This window comes from Lepus europaeus, chromosome 2, assembly GCF_033115175.1.
Source record: "Lepus europaeus isolate LE1 chromosome 2, mLepTim1.pri, whole genome shotgun sequence".
NCBI classification, from domain to species: Eukaryota; Metazoa; Chordata; class Mammalia; order Lagomorpha; family Leporidae; genus Lepus; species Lepus europaeus.
This window is the reverse complement of record NC_084828.1, coordinates 124,451,131-124,466,987: the sequence shown is the minus strand read 5'-3', so window position 1 is coordinate 124,466,987 and position 15,857 is coordinate 124,451,131. Positions and strand designations below refer to the sequence as shown.

Below are 15,857 nucleotides of genomic sequence, written 5' to 3'. Positions count from 1 at the left end.
GCTTCCATAATTAATTAATATCTTAATTGAGCCTCATCCTCCCTCCCTATACTACCATTTTCCCATTTATAAAGTAGTTAAAGCTGTTTATTTCCAAAACAATTGTTGCCTTTTGCTATGATAAAAGCAGTATAAATACCATGTGTCTCCTTTTTAAAAACCCTAACTTTAAATTTTCCACTGATTAAAGCAGCAATGATATTTGAGAGGAGGGGGAGGAGGTTTCAATAAATGAATTCAAAATATGTTGTATATTTTTGTCACATAACACACATAATTTGTAACCCAATCCTAAGGAAAAAATGCATCAGATTTCAAAATGGGAGAGTTCTGTTAGACTGAAAAATTAATTAACCATTTTTTATGTGCGTGATAAATATTGAAACCTTGGGAGCTCTCTTAGTTACAGGAAAAAGCAACTGTTCAAAAGCACCTTTTTGTTTGAAGAGCATTCAGAGATATTGGTCCCCAGAACGATGTTAGGAAAGCCAAGTGAGGACTGAGGAGACTGCCGATGGAAGACAGCTAGAGTAAGTTCTGGGCTTTCTTACATAGTTAGTTCCCAGCCCCCGGAAGGCTGCCTGGACCCCGATCAACAGTGTCCATTGTTTGTAGCTGTCCACCCCATCACCACTGGCACCAGCTGTCATCTCTGGAGAGCCACTCCAGGCTACTCTTCCTCTGGAAAGAGCCGAGGTGTCCCAGAGCTGAGGACCAGAAAGTTCTTGGCCACCTCCCCAAGCAAACTCCCATGTGAGGAGGCAGACCGTAAGCCTTTGAGACCTAGGAGGCAAACTGAACTGGGGCAGCTTGCCCTTCTCTTTTTAACATCTGCAAAATCATTCCAAAAATCACAGTAAAACACAATGTGGTTACCCTATTCTTTGGAAATAGTGTCTTAGTATGATGAAAAAAAAAAAACAAAAACCAAAACAAAAGCCAGCAAGCAGCCTATTGCAATCATGCGGGTGGAGTGTCTGCAGCCAACTGCAATTACAGAGCTCTCTGCTGCCCTTGGGAAGGGGAAAGACCCATGGAGGCCACTGCACCATAAATACCTGCAACAGAGAACGTCCACACTCCTGCCTTGTGTCCTGGGGTTGTCGTCATTTTCTCTACTCTGCACGGCACTGCTTAGCGTGAGCTTGGTACAGAGAGCCGGGCCTCCTGGAAAGTAGGGCGCTAGGAAGTTCTAAGCCATTTTTCTCTTTATATGTAGGAAATTAGGCTCATTTTGGAATCCACAGATCAGGGCCAGTCTCTTTCATAGTTTTTCTTTTTTTTTTTAAGAAGATTAATTTAATTATTTGAAAGGCAGAGTCACACAGAGAGAGAAAGAGAGAGAGAGGTAGTCCATCCACTGGTTCACTCCCAAGATGGCCACAACCCAAAGGCTGGAGCTGCGCTGATCTGAAGCCAGGAGCTTCTTCCGGGTCTCCCACCGGGGTGCAAGGGACCAAGGACTTGGGCCATCTTCTACTGCTTTCCCAGGCCATAGCAGAGAGCTGGATTGGAAGTGGAGCTGCTGGAACTCAAACCGGCACCCATATGGGATGCCAACACTGCAGATGGTGGCTTTACCCACTACGCCACAACGGCAGCCCCTCATAGGGTTTTAAAGAATAGTTTCCTGTTTTGAGTTTCCTTAAAGTTTCAAAGGTTCCACAGTAGGCAATACACATTTGGGACAGTCTATCCACTTTAAAATGGTTTTTTTTTTTTTTTTTTTTTTTTTTTTTTTTTTTTGAGAGGCAGAGGGGACAGTGAGAGAGAGAGAGACAGAGAGAAAGGTCTTCCTTTGCCGTTGGTTCACCCTCCAATGGCCGCCGCGGCTGGCGCACTGCGGCCAGCGCACCGCGCTGATCCGATGGCAGGAGCCAGGTGCTTATCCTGGTCTCCCATGGGGTGCAGGGCCCAAGCACCTGGGCCATCCTCCACTGCACTCCCTGGCCACAGCAGAGAGCTGGCCTGGAAGAGGGGCAACTGGGACAGAATCCAGTGCCCCAACCGGGACTAGAACCCGGTGTGCCGGCGCCGCAAGGTGGAGGATTAGCCTAGTGAGCCGCGGCGCCGGCCAACTTTAAAATGTTTTAAATGTGCCTGGTACCTATCAGCTGTACCATGTCTGCTTCTGGGGAGCAGCTGAGGGTGTTGATAATAAAGCCCCATTATAAAAAGAAGGAGAAATTAGGAGTGCATTGACGGCAAGAGAGAGACAGGGAGGTGTGGCAAGCACAAAAGATGAGGGTTTTTCTTTGATCAGAATGCTTGGCACTCAGCTTTCCTAACAAAAAAGGAAACATAATAGAGCTGGGGAAAATGTACTTGTTTTCTTTGCTACATTCTAAAATCATTTCCTCCATTTGGCAGAGTGGGAAAGAAATGCTTATATGTCAGGGTTATAACAACTTTTGTGCGCATTGATCCATTGGAATAGTGAATATTAGTCCAAATCGATCTGTTTTGGAAGCAAAACAAACGAGCAGACAGACCACGGGGAGCATTTCTCTGCATGAAGACCCGTGTGCTTGTCATTGAGAAATGTAAGGTTCACAGTCAAGATTCCGGAATTCGCTGTGAGGTTCTTTTATTGAATTAACCATTTGATATCAAACCCCTACCAGACAGGAACATCCACGTGCTATTGTATTCTTATCCCCAGTGCTACCAGTGGTTGAAGGAAAGAATTGTGAGTGAAGAAGGCAGAAAACAGCAAAACAAGCTGAAAGACCTGTCCCCGATCGCCGAGCGCCTGGGCTGCACACTACCTCAGCTTGCCGTCGGTAAGCAAAGGACCGAGGGGGAAGGGAAACTTCTGCTGAGGCCACAGAAAATGTACTTTTCTGTTGTGGATCCACACCACTCTCATGATGAAATGTCCACGGGAGGATAAACTCCTGGTAATACTATAGAACATGGAATATACGGTTCCCGGGAATTTGCTACAAACCGAATCCCTGTTTTCACTCCTTCACCCTTTGAACTGGTAAATGGGAACTTGTCGATGAAAACATACAGAGCCTCACGAGCGTCCATTTCTATTCTGTTGAGGCTGAGCCAAGGCTGGGGAGAGGCTGAGAGGCAGGGCAGCGACAGAGGCCCAAGGCTGCTGCGGTCTCGAATGGCCATCCTTGAGGAGTAGCTTTACCCAGAAATGCCTTGTGGACCATGAAAATTGCTCTTCTAAAGCTGTGGAATTCATAAAAAGGCCATGGTCAGTGGGAACAATTGAAAACCACACACACCACCGATATTCTCATATTTCACTTTAACATTTTTGGCGGCCATTTTTTAAAAAAGTAAAAAGAAAATATGTAAAATTAATTTTAATAATGAATTTTATTTAATCCAATATAGACAAATATCATTATTTTAAAACATAATAAATATAAAAAAGTATTGAAATAGCTTATGCTTTTTTTCCTACTAAATCTTTGAAATTCAGGATGCATTTTATACCCATAGCATATCTCAGTTCAGGCTAGACACATCTCATGCTCCCAGTGGCTCCACAGTGGACAGAAAAGCATCTAAACTTTGAGTTCCCGTGCTGGGGGCTGTGTGCCAGGATCATGCTCACTGTCTTCATCTCCCTGATCATCAGAACAGTCCTATGTGGTGTATACTGTTAGTAGCCCTACTTTATAGATGTTAACAGTGGCTGTGCTATTAGTATCTCCACCTTACAAATGAAGAAACTGAAGATAAAAGAACTGACACACTAACTGTGAGAAAGGAATCAAATGGATGTCCATTCTAAAAAACAAATGGGTTTTGTAAGAATTAATAAACTGCAGGAATTGGGACAAGTCAGAGGGCTTCAAAAAAGTTCATGGGAAATGGTATTAAGAGATAAGTTTATTTTGGTGCACAACAATTTTGAAATCCATGCATAGTTTTTTTTTTTTTTTTCCATGTTATACATTTTCCATGAACTTCGCCAAGACTACTTATACAGTGACCCATGAGATAGAAAGCTCAAGATAAGATCTATACAAACAAAATAATTGAATAAAATCTTTGTTGGTAGCTTGGTAGTTCTGAGGTTGAAATCAGGAAAATGTCAGTTGCAGCTGACAGTCATAAAAGATGGAAAAGAGAGGTGGTTTGAGAGGTGGGAATGCCACAGACCTGAGTAAAAGACTGTTGCTTAAATCCTTTCTTTAAAAATAAAAAATCAGAGTTTAGTTAATGTGATTAGTTGGCATCCTATGACTTTAACAAGGACAGTAAAAACATTAGCTGGTTGGCCACCGGTAAGTTACTAGTATCGGTTCTCTTGTATGTGAAGTAGGTTTAATACAAACTTGCTGAGTAAAGGGAAATTTGAAAATGTGTAAAGCAAAGAATAGGTGCTCAGGAAGCGGTAATGTGGGTTATGTTTTTGCAAAGATTAGACACCCTGGAGCTGAAGTTCTGTGCGCCCTCCCAGGGCATGTAGTCAGAGCAATATGCAGACAGAGCAGCACATCCTGCACAGCCGTGAACTTCAGGTGGTAACATGACCACGAGTGGACTCAGCCTCCATATCCTGTATTCCACACCCATGGATTCAACCAACCTCGCATCCAAAAAATTGCATCTGTCTGAACGCCATTATTCCCTAAACAAAACAACAGCTCTTTGCATCACACATACGAAGTATAGATCATATACTAAGTAATCTACAGATGATTTAAGGAATAAGGGAAGATGTACATAGGACGTGTGTGTATGCAAACATGATGTCATTTTATGTAAGGGACTTGAGCACCTGAAAGCTTGGTATCCACAGGGAGTCCTGGAACAATCTCCCCGGATACCCAAGGACGAGTGTATTCACCCAGCTCTGAAGGCGATGGAAGAACAGTGTCCTGCAGGGAAAACTTTACAAATGTAGGCTTTCACTGGATGTTAGATATACACGGAACACTTTCTTTACAGTATCTGAGATTAAATTAAAATGCATTTTCCCCCTCCTTTTCCTCCCTCAAACCCCCAGATGTCCTTCCTGTCTGTCATTCTTTTTTCTTTCTTTATAAACAAGTGATTTTTTTTTTTTTTTAACCACAGAACCCTCGGAACCAAAAGGGACATGATTTCTAGTCATCTTACCTCTGATCTGCTCGGAGGGTGTGGAGGAGGGGAGGTCCTGGGGCAGGAAACAACTGCTTGAACCTAACCATGCCGGCTCCCCAAGTCGCACACCTGCAGCAAACACAGGCTGCCAGTGTGCTTGTTGGTTAACACTCAACTGGACATGCCGATTATCCAGGCAGAGCTGCAGGTGTTAACCGTGCACTTGGCCAGCTCTACCCAGTGGGTTTTCCTGTGCCAGGCAACAACCTGTCGGGTCAGCCAGTGGTTGCTGACACCATGTAGTTTACGGGCAATGATTTGTTTGCCTTCAGAATTCCACTAGGGCCAAGACAAGCGCTCAGTGTAAAGAGGAACTAGCACAGCCCCACAAAAAGAGGCCTAGATCACTTGGCTTGGAACCTTTATGGAACACTGTTTTGCCTACTTGGGAAGAGTCAGTGATTGCCATGAAAGGCCTGGGCTTGGCAACATCGTCAAAGTTGACAGCAGGACCTTAAGCAAATGAGGGCAGGAAGGGTGTTTGGGGACATCCATCAATAAACCATGCCTGTGTGCCAGGCACTGGGCTTATTGCTGAGCATCCAATCAGAGAGACACACCTTGCAGCCTGGTAGTCAAGTCAAGAACACAAACAGATCATTCTAATACAGTGCTGTGGTACAGAGAAGGACATGGGTGGGGTGGCGTGCGCTAGAGAATGAAGGAGTCTGCGCACCCACGCCAGGTCGGGATTCGGAGTAGGACTTCAGGAGACTGTAATACCCTCGGAGAATCTCAATGAGTAGATAGTAGTGGGGCAAAGGGAGAGAGGGGCAAAAGGACATTCCAGGCAAAGGGGACAGCTTCAGGGGGAAGCAGGGAGAGGCCAGGGAAGGACAGAAGGAGGGAACCGGCCTGGTGTTTAGGGACAGGGGATTTACAAACTGCTGAGTGCTCCTGAAACGCAAAGTTCAGGATAGGGAGACACGAAGCTGGACGGCGGGGCTAGAAAGCAAGGTTTGTCAGGGCGATCAGCGAGTTTCGTCTTCAAGGACAGTGATTCTGTCAAACACATGCCAAAGTAGTCTTAGCCCAGGGAAGTGGCACGGACTGCTATTAGAGAAACTGCCGCTGGATGTAGGAAAGCTGTGAGGAGGGAGGGGAGGGTAATCCCAGCACAAGGCAGGAGCATCGGTCACGCAGGAGAGCTAAGAGGGCTTGAATGCAGCCACCAGCTTCGGGGAGAGAGAGCCGGCTGAACCACAGCAGATTCACCGACTGGGATCCCTGTACCCACACAACGCAACACTATCCAGCCACAAGAAGAAATGCTAGACTCACACGTGCTGCATCGTGGAGGAACCTAGACACACACACACGCTGAGTGAAAGAAGCCAGCCACCACAGCCCGTGGGCTGCATGACTCCACTTAGATGAAAACACATCTGGAGACCGAGTCATAGCTTAGTGCTTGCCCGGGGCTAGAGATAGGACCACGGATAACTGCACAGAGGCACAAGGGGCCTCACTGCAGGGACAGAAACACTCTAATACTGGATGGAAAATGGTGGAGAGTGCACACTAAAAATGGTAAACTGGCTGAAAATTATTTAAGGTACATTCAAAATGCACACAGTTTTGGTGTGTAAACTCCAACTTAATGAGGTGGTTCAAAAAAAAAAAAAAAAAAAAAGGCATGGCCGCCAAATCAGCATCAAGATCACACAGGAGTTTTTTTGAAAAAATACTTATATACTTATTTATTTGAAAGGCAGAGTTACAGAGAAAGAGAGAGACCTTCCATCCGCTAGTTCACTCCCAAATGACCACAACTGGGGCTGGGCCAGGCCAAGCCAGGAGCCTCTTCTGGGTCTCCCATATGGGTGCAGGGGCCCAAGGACTTGAGCAACTTTCTGCTGTTTTTCCAGGCATATTAGCAGGGAGCTGGATCTGAAGTGGAGCAGCCAGGATTCGAACCAGCGCCCATATGGGATGGCGGTGCTGTAGGCCACAGCTTAGCCCTCTGAGCCACAATGCCAGCTCCGCACAGGAGCTTCTTAGAGATGCACATGGCTGGTCCAGACCTCCTGAATCAGAGACTCTGGGGACTGGGTGTGATGTCTCATGGGCCCTCCGGAAGACTGAGGCCTGTTACGGTTTGAGAAATACTCAGGAACAATTAGCAACTAGATTTGCCAATAAAAGGGGAGAGTGGAGAAAGGGGCAGTGACACAGATTACTCCCAGGTTTCAAGATTGGGAGGCCAAGTTGCTGCTGACGCCACCAAATGAGGTGCGGAATGCAAGAGGGCCAGGCTTAGCAGCAAGTGACAGCGAGTCTGTGGCACCCGTGTGTAACCTAGCAGCGGGTTCAGGCAGACACGCATCTCAATCTGTAGCAACATCTAGTTCCGGCAGCTAAGGACTGACACGTCCATTATAGCCACGGAAGGTTCCTGAGGACCCTGACCTCAGGGACACGGTGAAGGGACAGGGATGTGAGGGAGAGGAACATAGGAGTCTAAACTGACCTGTTAGAAACTGAAATGGGAAAGAAGGTTGGGGCAGTCTCTAAGCAGGTGTCAAGGGTCAGAGGAAGGATTTTAGAATGGGTGAAATCTGAGCCGGTTTTGTTGACAGAGTGGAAGAAGATAGTAAGAAAACAATCCAGGAGTAGGGAGGAGGTTTTGAATGAGTCTGAAAGGAGGCAGAGCGAAGGATAGATTGTCCTTGGGCAGGAACAGCACCCAGTCTCCTCTGGACGGGAGGATACGGATGTGGACACAGTGATAGAAGCAGGAGAGTGCAGAATTAAGGACTATCACACCTGATATTAATTCCTAACTTCCTACCTAAGGTAGCAGAGAAAGTCATCCGCCGGGACTGGTGGAGGGTTTAAGGGTAGAGATCGCAGGGTCATTTCAGAAACAGAAAAGGGAGATGCCCAAGGGCAGGAGGGAAGCCTGCACAGTGGCCCAGGCCCAGGAAGCATCAGACCCTGGTTCCGTGTGCATCTCTCCCGCACACAGCTGCCCCGAGTAGGGGCAGAAACCAGACGCCGCACTGACGCTGACCTGCTGGAGCAGCGGAGCAAGGAGTGGGGGTTGAGGGTTGATGAGTCATTTAGATCATCGACCCTGGAGGCCCAGCGAGCGCTGTCAGGCACCTGGCCACGATGAACCAGATACCCAGAGACCACGTGAGGAAAATGACCCATGAACAAGGTGGAAAGACAGCAGACTGTGGGCCTGGGTGGAAGCCAGAATCCAGGCATCTTGCACGTGAGCAGTGTTTAATGTTTTGAGGAACAAAAATGCAGCCGGACTGAATGCCCCAAGGTTGAGACAAGGTATTGTAGGAAAACGGCCCTGGTCCACCATTCCAACGCAGAGTCTGGCCAACCTTCTACACATCAGGGGCTGCTGCCCAGGCTTCGACTCCTGGAGAGCACTGTGTATCCTCCACCAAAAAAAAAAAAAAAAGCAGAGGATAAGTTTGGGCTGCAGCAAACCTAGCCGTAGCTGGTATTTACAAGCTCACCGACAATCCAAAGTGCGTTGACCCTGACCCAGTGTCCTGTCTTCACAGCCTGGTGCCTGAGAAATGAGGGTGTGAGCTCCGTGCTCCTGGGATCATCCACTCCGGAACAACTCATTGAAAACCTCGGTGCCATTCAGGCAAGTCCAAAAGCCCTTTCCAGCAGACTCCGGGGAATCGCACGGGGACACCCTGTCTCTCCCACCGCGGTCCTGCAGGGTGGGGGGCAGAGGGAGCCCAGGCGTAAGGAGCAACAGAACAGGCTCACAGGACCCACACCCAGGGCTGTGCTCTGCCTAACAGGCAATATTCCCAAAGCACATGTCCCAGCTCGGTTTGTGTCTGTGGGACAGTGTATTCCGGCGCCACACCTGGCACTGACTTCACAGGCCTGACCGCAAAAGCCGGCTTAGTGACCTGCTTGCAATGTCACTGCGGGGGGACAATGTACACATATTGTTCTTCCATGTATTCCTCCCACCAGGATCGACTGCCAACCTCTGTGTGCCAAGCACCTCCTTTCTGCTCTTAAAGCATCCTGTACAAGGGCACCTCGGAAACAGTTCATAGAAACACTGAATGAAAAGATAGGTTTATTCTGGGGTAAACACATTTTAAAGCCATGCATACAAGGAGTCTTTATGGAAAATGTTATGAAAAAGAAACTACGCATGGATTTCAATTCTTTTGCATCGAATCAATCATTTCACTTTTCCACGAACTTTTTGAAGCACCCTCCTCTTTCCTCTGCCCACTGTACCATGTATGATCACGTAGTGTGACTGCCTGACTCCCCTGGGGGACCGTAAGCCCCCTGAGATCAGAGGCCTGCGTCTTTCTTGCCTTTCCACTGGCTTTCCGGTTTGCCCTTAGTTAACACTCAAGAACTATCTGTTTTGGGAATTTGCCATGTTTTAAGAGCTATTGGCTCAAAATTCTATTTCAGACATGTAGGCTCACCTCTCCCTAGAAGCAAGTCCAGGAGGCCCATCCCTCTCCCTCTCGGTGGATGGCTGGGGCACTGGAGCCTACAGCAGTACTTGGGGGCGCCTGGTAGGGGCAGGAGGATGAGAAAGTGGAAGAAGAGGGCATTCCTGTCTAGGGAGATGGATGAGCGCCGGTGTCTGTGATCAACCTCCTACCCCCAAAGGCCACATCTTGGTACTGAGGCTGCCCCACTCTCAGTCCTGCCAGACGAAGGCCCTGGGAATGAGCCCACCCACTACTCTTGCCAGGGTGACTACCAGCTCAAACAGGCAAGGGTTTCCATTTCCCCCCTGCTCACCAGGGACCACAACTGTTGCACAGCCACTCCCCAACCACCTGACCTGGAAATAAGGAAACAGATGAAGGTGGAGACAGACTTGATTAAGCTTAGAATGCTCGAAAATCCTTCTTAAAAATAACCCCCCACCACTGTTCGTGGGAAGCAGCGGCAGCATCCCCTCTGCCTCTCTGCTGCCAAGAACCCCACCCCGCCCCATGCTTCTGCTCAGACCCCATAGGCTCCCCCACACCTGCACCGGGAATGCTTCCTTCCTCGTGTGAATGACGCCCCCACCATCTATTTTCACTGCAGCTCTGGGAAGATAGGGTTACACAAGCATGGTGAGAGGATAGGAGCTGGCACAAAAGAACTGCAATTCAATCCATTGGTTTCAGTTCCACTCACATTTATGGAACACTGATTCTATGTCTGGCCCCGTGCTGGGCACTGGGAGTACCCCGAGGAGTAAGAACCACACCCTGCCTTCCGAGAGCTCATGAGCACTCAGGAAGAGTGAACTGGGAAATGCTTCCCTTACTTTACTCAGGTCTCTGAGAGCCTACTATGATTCACCAGGCACTGGGGATACCACAGGTCACAGATACTGTCCAACCTCCAAGGGGCTTATATTCCAACAGGAAACATTGATAAAGACAAACCTACAAAAGAATTTTAGATAGTAAAAAGGGCTATTGAGTAAATAAAAGGTTGTTTTACAAGAGACTAATTCAGAAATGGATGGGCCTGCTTTAAACACCATCTTTGCAAAAGGCCCCTCTGGCACCATGGAGTCTGGGGCGGTGCGTTTTGAACACGCCTTCCCATTTGTTCACATGCCTCCACTCACACGTGAAGAGCCCCATCCCAGCACAGGGGAGAGCAGGGCAAAGACCCCAAGATGAGAAGGGCCTTGGCTTTTTCCAGGAAGAGCAACCTCAGGCCAGTGCGAACGACAGGTAGCGGATGCGCTGGGGCGCACAGGCAGGCAGGGGCCAGGCACACGGGCCTCCAAGCTTATACTCCAGCTAACAAACACTTTGGAGGGTTTTAAGAGGAGGGAAATTCTCCTACCTGCATTTTAAAGACTGACCTGACAGCTGTTTGGAAAGGAGAACGAAGGTCAAGAGCAGGCATCCAGGTGAGAGATGGTGGCGGCCACAGTGGTGCAGAGAATGAATGGATTTTGCAGGTTTGGGAAAACGACATCATGGACTGGCAGGAAGAGTGAGGAGTGGGGATTCCCATGGTGTGTACACAGGGTGCTCCCTGCCTTCCAGGGAGAGGTCAGACTGCCTGCAGCTGACAGGAAGCGGTACCTACCAGGCTGAGATTAAAGGCTCCACCTGCACACACCTAGTGCCGAAGAGACTGCATTTGACAAGCTGTGATTGGGCCCCTTCACCTGGGGGACAGGTGTCCAGCAGTGGGGGGGATTGGCTGCAGAAGGCTTGGACAGAGTGGAGTGCCAGCAATTGTCAGGAAAGGAAATCTCTAGCAGGCTGGGAAGGCAGCTGCTCCAAGGGATGAAATGTGCCCAATGTGTACCAGAGTAGAAGGGAGTATGAGAGAAGAGAACCTATGGCTGCCTGCAGCCACCACCACCTGTACACATTCCCTTTTCTACCTGGAAGGCCACAACTGCCACTCCCTCCACCCGCCTCCTAGCCCTCCCGAGGGTTCTCCATCACCCACTCAAGGAAGGCCAGGTGCCCTAGCTGCCAGGCCCTTCCCATCCAGGCCACACGCTCCCCAGCTCCACCTCCTCAAAACGCAGTCCCCCATGTAGCAATGGTCCTCTGCCTGCGCAGGGACCACCACCGCAGCCCGGCAAAACCCTACTCCATCCTAAGACCAGAACAAGGACGCAATCCTGGGAGGCCTTTCCTGCTACCTTGTCAGCCCCAGCAGTGCTAGCCAGGCCTCCAGTCCCCACCAGCCATCCCAGCAGTGGAACACCAAGGTTGCAAAACTGGTAGCCTGTGGGCTGTTCCTTAAATTTGTAGTAGCTTAAAGCATTTTAAAATAGCTTCAAACGTATGTAAAAAGTCCGAGTGACTTCATCTGAAATTCTCAAAGTATGGCTTCTCTTCAAATGTTGGTCTTAAAATATTTCTTTTGTCTGTTTTATTCAAATGCTTTCATGGTTGTACTTTTTCTGGTGTTTAAATCTCTTCTGACATTTTTTATTTTGATGTAATGAATGAAAAATTTTTCTCCTCACATGGCTAATAACCCATTGTATTTTAGACACAAAAATTCCAACAGACCCAGTTTCTGGATTTTGATCTCATCATTGTTAGTCTCACTTGAACCCATGAGCTGTTTAGATCCTCTGGGACTCAACGGGAGTGGGAAGTTAACCTGTGCCTTTAGCTCGGTTAGGAAAACGTTACCCAGAACCAAGTTTCCCAGGCTGAGTAGCTCTACTCTTCTGCCAAGCCTCCAGGCTTCTGAGAATAGCACTTGAGTGGAGACAGGGTCACCTTGGCCAACGGGATTGCAGCAAAGCAGTGGGGAGGCTGCCATCTCGGAACTTGTCATCATAATTGCATTCACCACGGTCCGCGCACAGGGTCAGACCATTCCGGAGAAAGCCTGCCTTTGGCCCCCGTCTTATGGTGTAACGGGTGCCCTTGGCCCACTTCTCACGGCAAATGCTGGTCCGGAATGAGCTCATCTTTTCCGAGGGCTTCAATTAGCAAGAGCTGCACAGGGCTCCCAAGTTCCCCGTCCAGTCCTCCCGGAACTGTGAAGCTCTGCAGCCGCCCTTCTCGCTGCCTGCAAGCCCTTTCCCCATGGGTGGTCCATGGGCACCTGAAACTCCACACTTTACCTTACTACCAGCCTCCTTCCCTCCTAACCACTTCTCCCACACACCAACATCCCGTTAGTCTCCACCCCGACACTACCAGCATCCTCCAAAATGCCCTTCAGCCCCCCTTTTTCTATGCCACCACCACGCCCAAAGCATTACTGGCTCCAGCTCGTATTAGATCACTTTTCTCACATCTGTGTCCCCTTTCCGCCTCTCCCAACTGGATCTTTAAAGGACTTCCAGGTGTTATGTCACTCCTAGATCAGAGGTTCCCCACTGTTCTGGGCTTTCCACGCTCCTCACCCCATCTTCCCCCTGCCCTGTGCCTCGCATTCCCACACTCCCACCACTCTCTCCCTGCTTGTCACTCCATTTCATTCCTTCACGCTATTCCCTTCGTGTGGGATGTCTGCTGAACCCTGGCCATTCTTCACCAAGGGTCTGACTAAGCGTGGGAATGAATCACCTTAGTTTCTAGACCTGTGCTGTCTACGGCCATAGCTTCTAGCCACACGTGGCTCTCAAGAGCGTGAAAGGAAGCTGGGGCCTGTCCGGATTGATAGGTGTAAAATGGTCACGGAATGTGAAAGACTGAATACAAAAAAAAAAAAAAAAAAAAAAAAAAAGTGTCAATTTTCTATACTGAGTACATGCTGAAATGGTAAGATTTTGAATAGAATGGAGTAAAAACATGCATTAATTTTGTTAAAGGTAGGCACCAGAAAATGTAAAACTACATGAGTGCTATGTGACTTGTATTACATTCCTACTGCACAGAATTGCTCTTTATTTCCATGAACCCTCACTTACTCCTTACACCTTCATTATTCAGTCAACAAACAAGGAGCTGACCTCAAGGAAGCTCCGAGTCCCATGGAGAGTTCACATTCCAGCGGCAGTTTACACTTAGTAACAATCACGGAAAACACGTGACCAACAGTCCTAACCAGACCCCTTTGTGCTCCTCCTGCTCTTAGGTTCTCCCGAAGATGACATCCCACGTGGTAAATGAGATCGATAACATATTGCGCAACAAGCCCTACAGCAAAAAGGATTATAGATCATAAGGCAATGCATGAGCCTCAGAAGCTGCATGGTTAAATAGTGGCCTGTAGCCAGTACAGAACCGTGTTACTAGCCAGTTTTCCGATCACTTAGCAGCTTACTGCTCAACCTCTAGCGTCCCTGGATCCTCTGAGGTGTCTGCTGTCACTACCACTGTGCACCTGAATTGTGAGCACATCTGAAAATTCACAATCAAGAAATGCCATTCTATTTTCTTATCTCGGACTGGAGTCGCCGACCTTTGCATTGCTCGGTACACCTGCTGCTTATGCAATGGTGCGAACGGGGAAAAGCTGATTGCTTCAGGCGCTCGGTGGTTGAAAGGCGGCTGTACAGATCTATTTTTTCAAAGAACAAAATCCACAGATGCAGTATGAAGTGTGTAAGAAACAGTGGGATATCTTTACTCAGAAACAATTTTGCACTTTTCCCATTTTCACATTCACATTAGCAGGTTTTGTTTCACTTGTCTTTCAACAAAACCGCAATTTCTAGGTTATCTGCTTTCATTACCTTTGAAATATTTACTGTTGCTTGGCCCTGTACAATTTACCCAGGGTGTCTATTAGGATTCTAATAATGTTATGTCCTCCATTTATGTGTAGAGATGGTAAAAGAATGAATGGCCCTAATTTTAGAAACATTATGGCTAATTTATGAAAGGGAAGGTGTTACACTGCTGTGGAAACTTAGCTTCGAATAAAATGTATTGTATCTGCAATTAAGTGTTCACTTTTTACATTTTATTAAAACCCACTTTATACTTTCAATTGCTTGTAGGCAAAACTTCTGTAAGTTTAAATATTTGAGCTTTAAAAGTAATACACATGCTCAGTTTTGTAGATAAACCTGTAAAATAACCAGAGAGACAAAGTGTTCACTGTTTAACTAGTACTGAGATTTTTCAATGTTTGGTAGTACTGCAAAGTGAGTAACATGGAAGTAAATCTTAGGCTTTTCTCAGAGTATGCTGGGTGAATTAACTTGCCCAGTGAAAAGCAGAATGCTCAAGAACGTGTCCTAATTCTATAACCACAGTATATGCATTAAACCATATGCATGAAAGCTCTCTGCATGGATAATAGGGGCTCGGCCTGCTGCACTCGGCATCTGAGGTATGTCTAGCCCTGGCACTGCTGGCTACTCATAAATATCCCATTTGAGAAAACACAAGACTATACTGGGGCGGCGGGTTATCTGTGAAAGAGAAAACATGGTTTTCTTTTTCAGGAGGAAGGGAAAGGTAGGAGTGAGGGCAGTTCTTCAATGCTATTTGGACACCTGCCTATGTATGAAATCCTAATTCATCTGGCCAACAGGTTCCCCATACAGAAATCACTTTTGAGATTTACAAGAAAAATTGTCTTAAAATCCTATTTTCTGTCATCATTTCCAGATGTGTATTTCACAGTTAAGTTTTAATCCTTAAAATGTTAGCTGGAGCTATCACCAAACTTTCTTTTTGGTTACTACCATCTGTATGCTATTGGGGAGTTTGTGGTTTTGCCTACAGGTAGCGGACTGATGGAAATGGACTTCTTCAGTTGTTCATTGTGTAGTCAACCCAGTGAACCACTGTGCATCTAAATGAGCTGAGGAGCTGTCGAATGGGAAATGCAATTTACTTGCTTAGAGTAATAAAAGCATTTTGTGCAATCTCATAATAGCTTTTATCAGATCTTTCACTATAAGGCAGAGGTATGTGTTTCTTATATATATTGCATATTTATATATTATATATTTTTATATTTTAGATAGTCATAAGATGGGTAGTTGTCATCTAAATAAAAATGTTTTTATTTAGATGCAGGTAGCTAAGCAGCACTGAGTAACAGAAATTCAGGGGTCAAAAGCAAACTTAAGGGGCCAGCATAGTGGCACAGTGGGTTAAACCGCTGCCTGCAATATCAGCATCCCATGTGAGCACTGGACCGAATCCTGGCTGCTTCACTTCAGGGGACACAGATGAGTTCCAAGCTCCTGGCTTCAGCTTGGCCCAGCCCTGGCCATTGTGGCCACTTGGGGAGTGAACCAGTGGATGGAGATCTGTCTCTCCTTCTCTGTCTCTCTGCATTTCAGAGAGTGAGCCAGAGAGAGATCAATTTTCCATCCATTG

The 15,857-nt window shown here is 47.3% G+C and overlaps 1 protein-coding gene across 2 annotated transcripts in view; it reads left to right on the top strand.

The window, feature by feature from the left end:
- Positions 1 to 15,392, top strand: part of KCNAB1 (potassium voltage-gated channel subfamily A regulatory beta subunit 1) — a 409,535-nt gene extending 394,143 nt beyond the window's left edge. For both annotated transcript variants that reach the window (XM_062212631.1, XM_062212632.1), the window contains exons 12-14: positions 2,663 to 2,783; positions 8,646 to 8,734; positions 13,654 to 15,392. In XM_062212631.1, coding sequence (XP_062068615.1) covers positions 2,663 to 2,783; positions 8,646 to 8,734; positions 13,654 to 13,743 — 300 coding nt within the window. In that variant the 3' untranslated portion in view covers positions 13,744 to 15,392. The remainder of the gene's footprint in view (positions 1 to 2,662; positions 2,784 to 8,645; positions 8,735 to 13,653) is intronic.
- Positions 15,393 to 15,857: the final 465 nt, after the last annotated feature.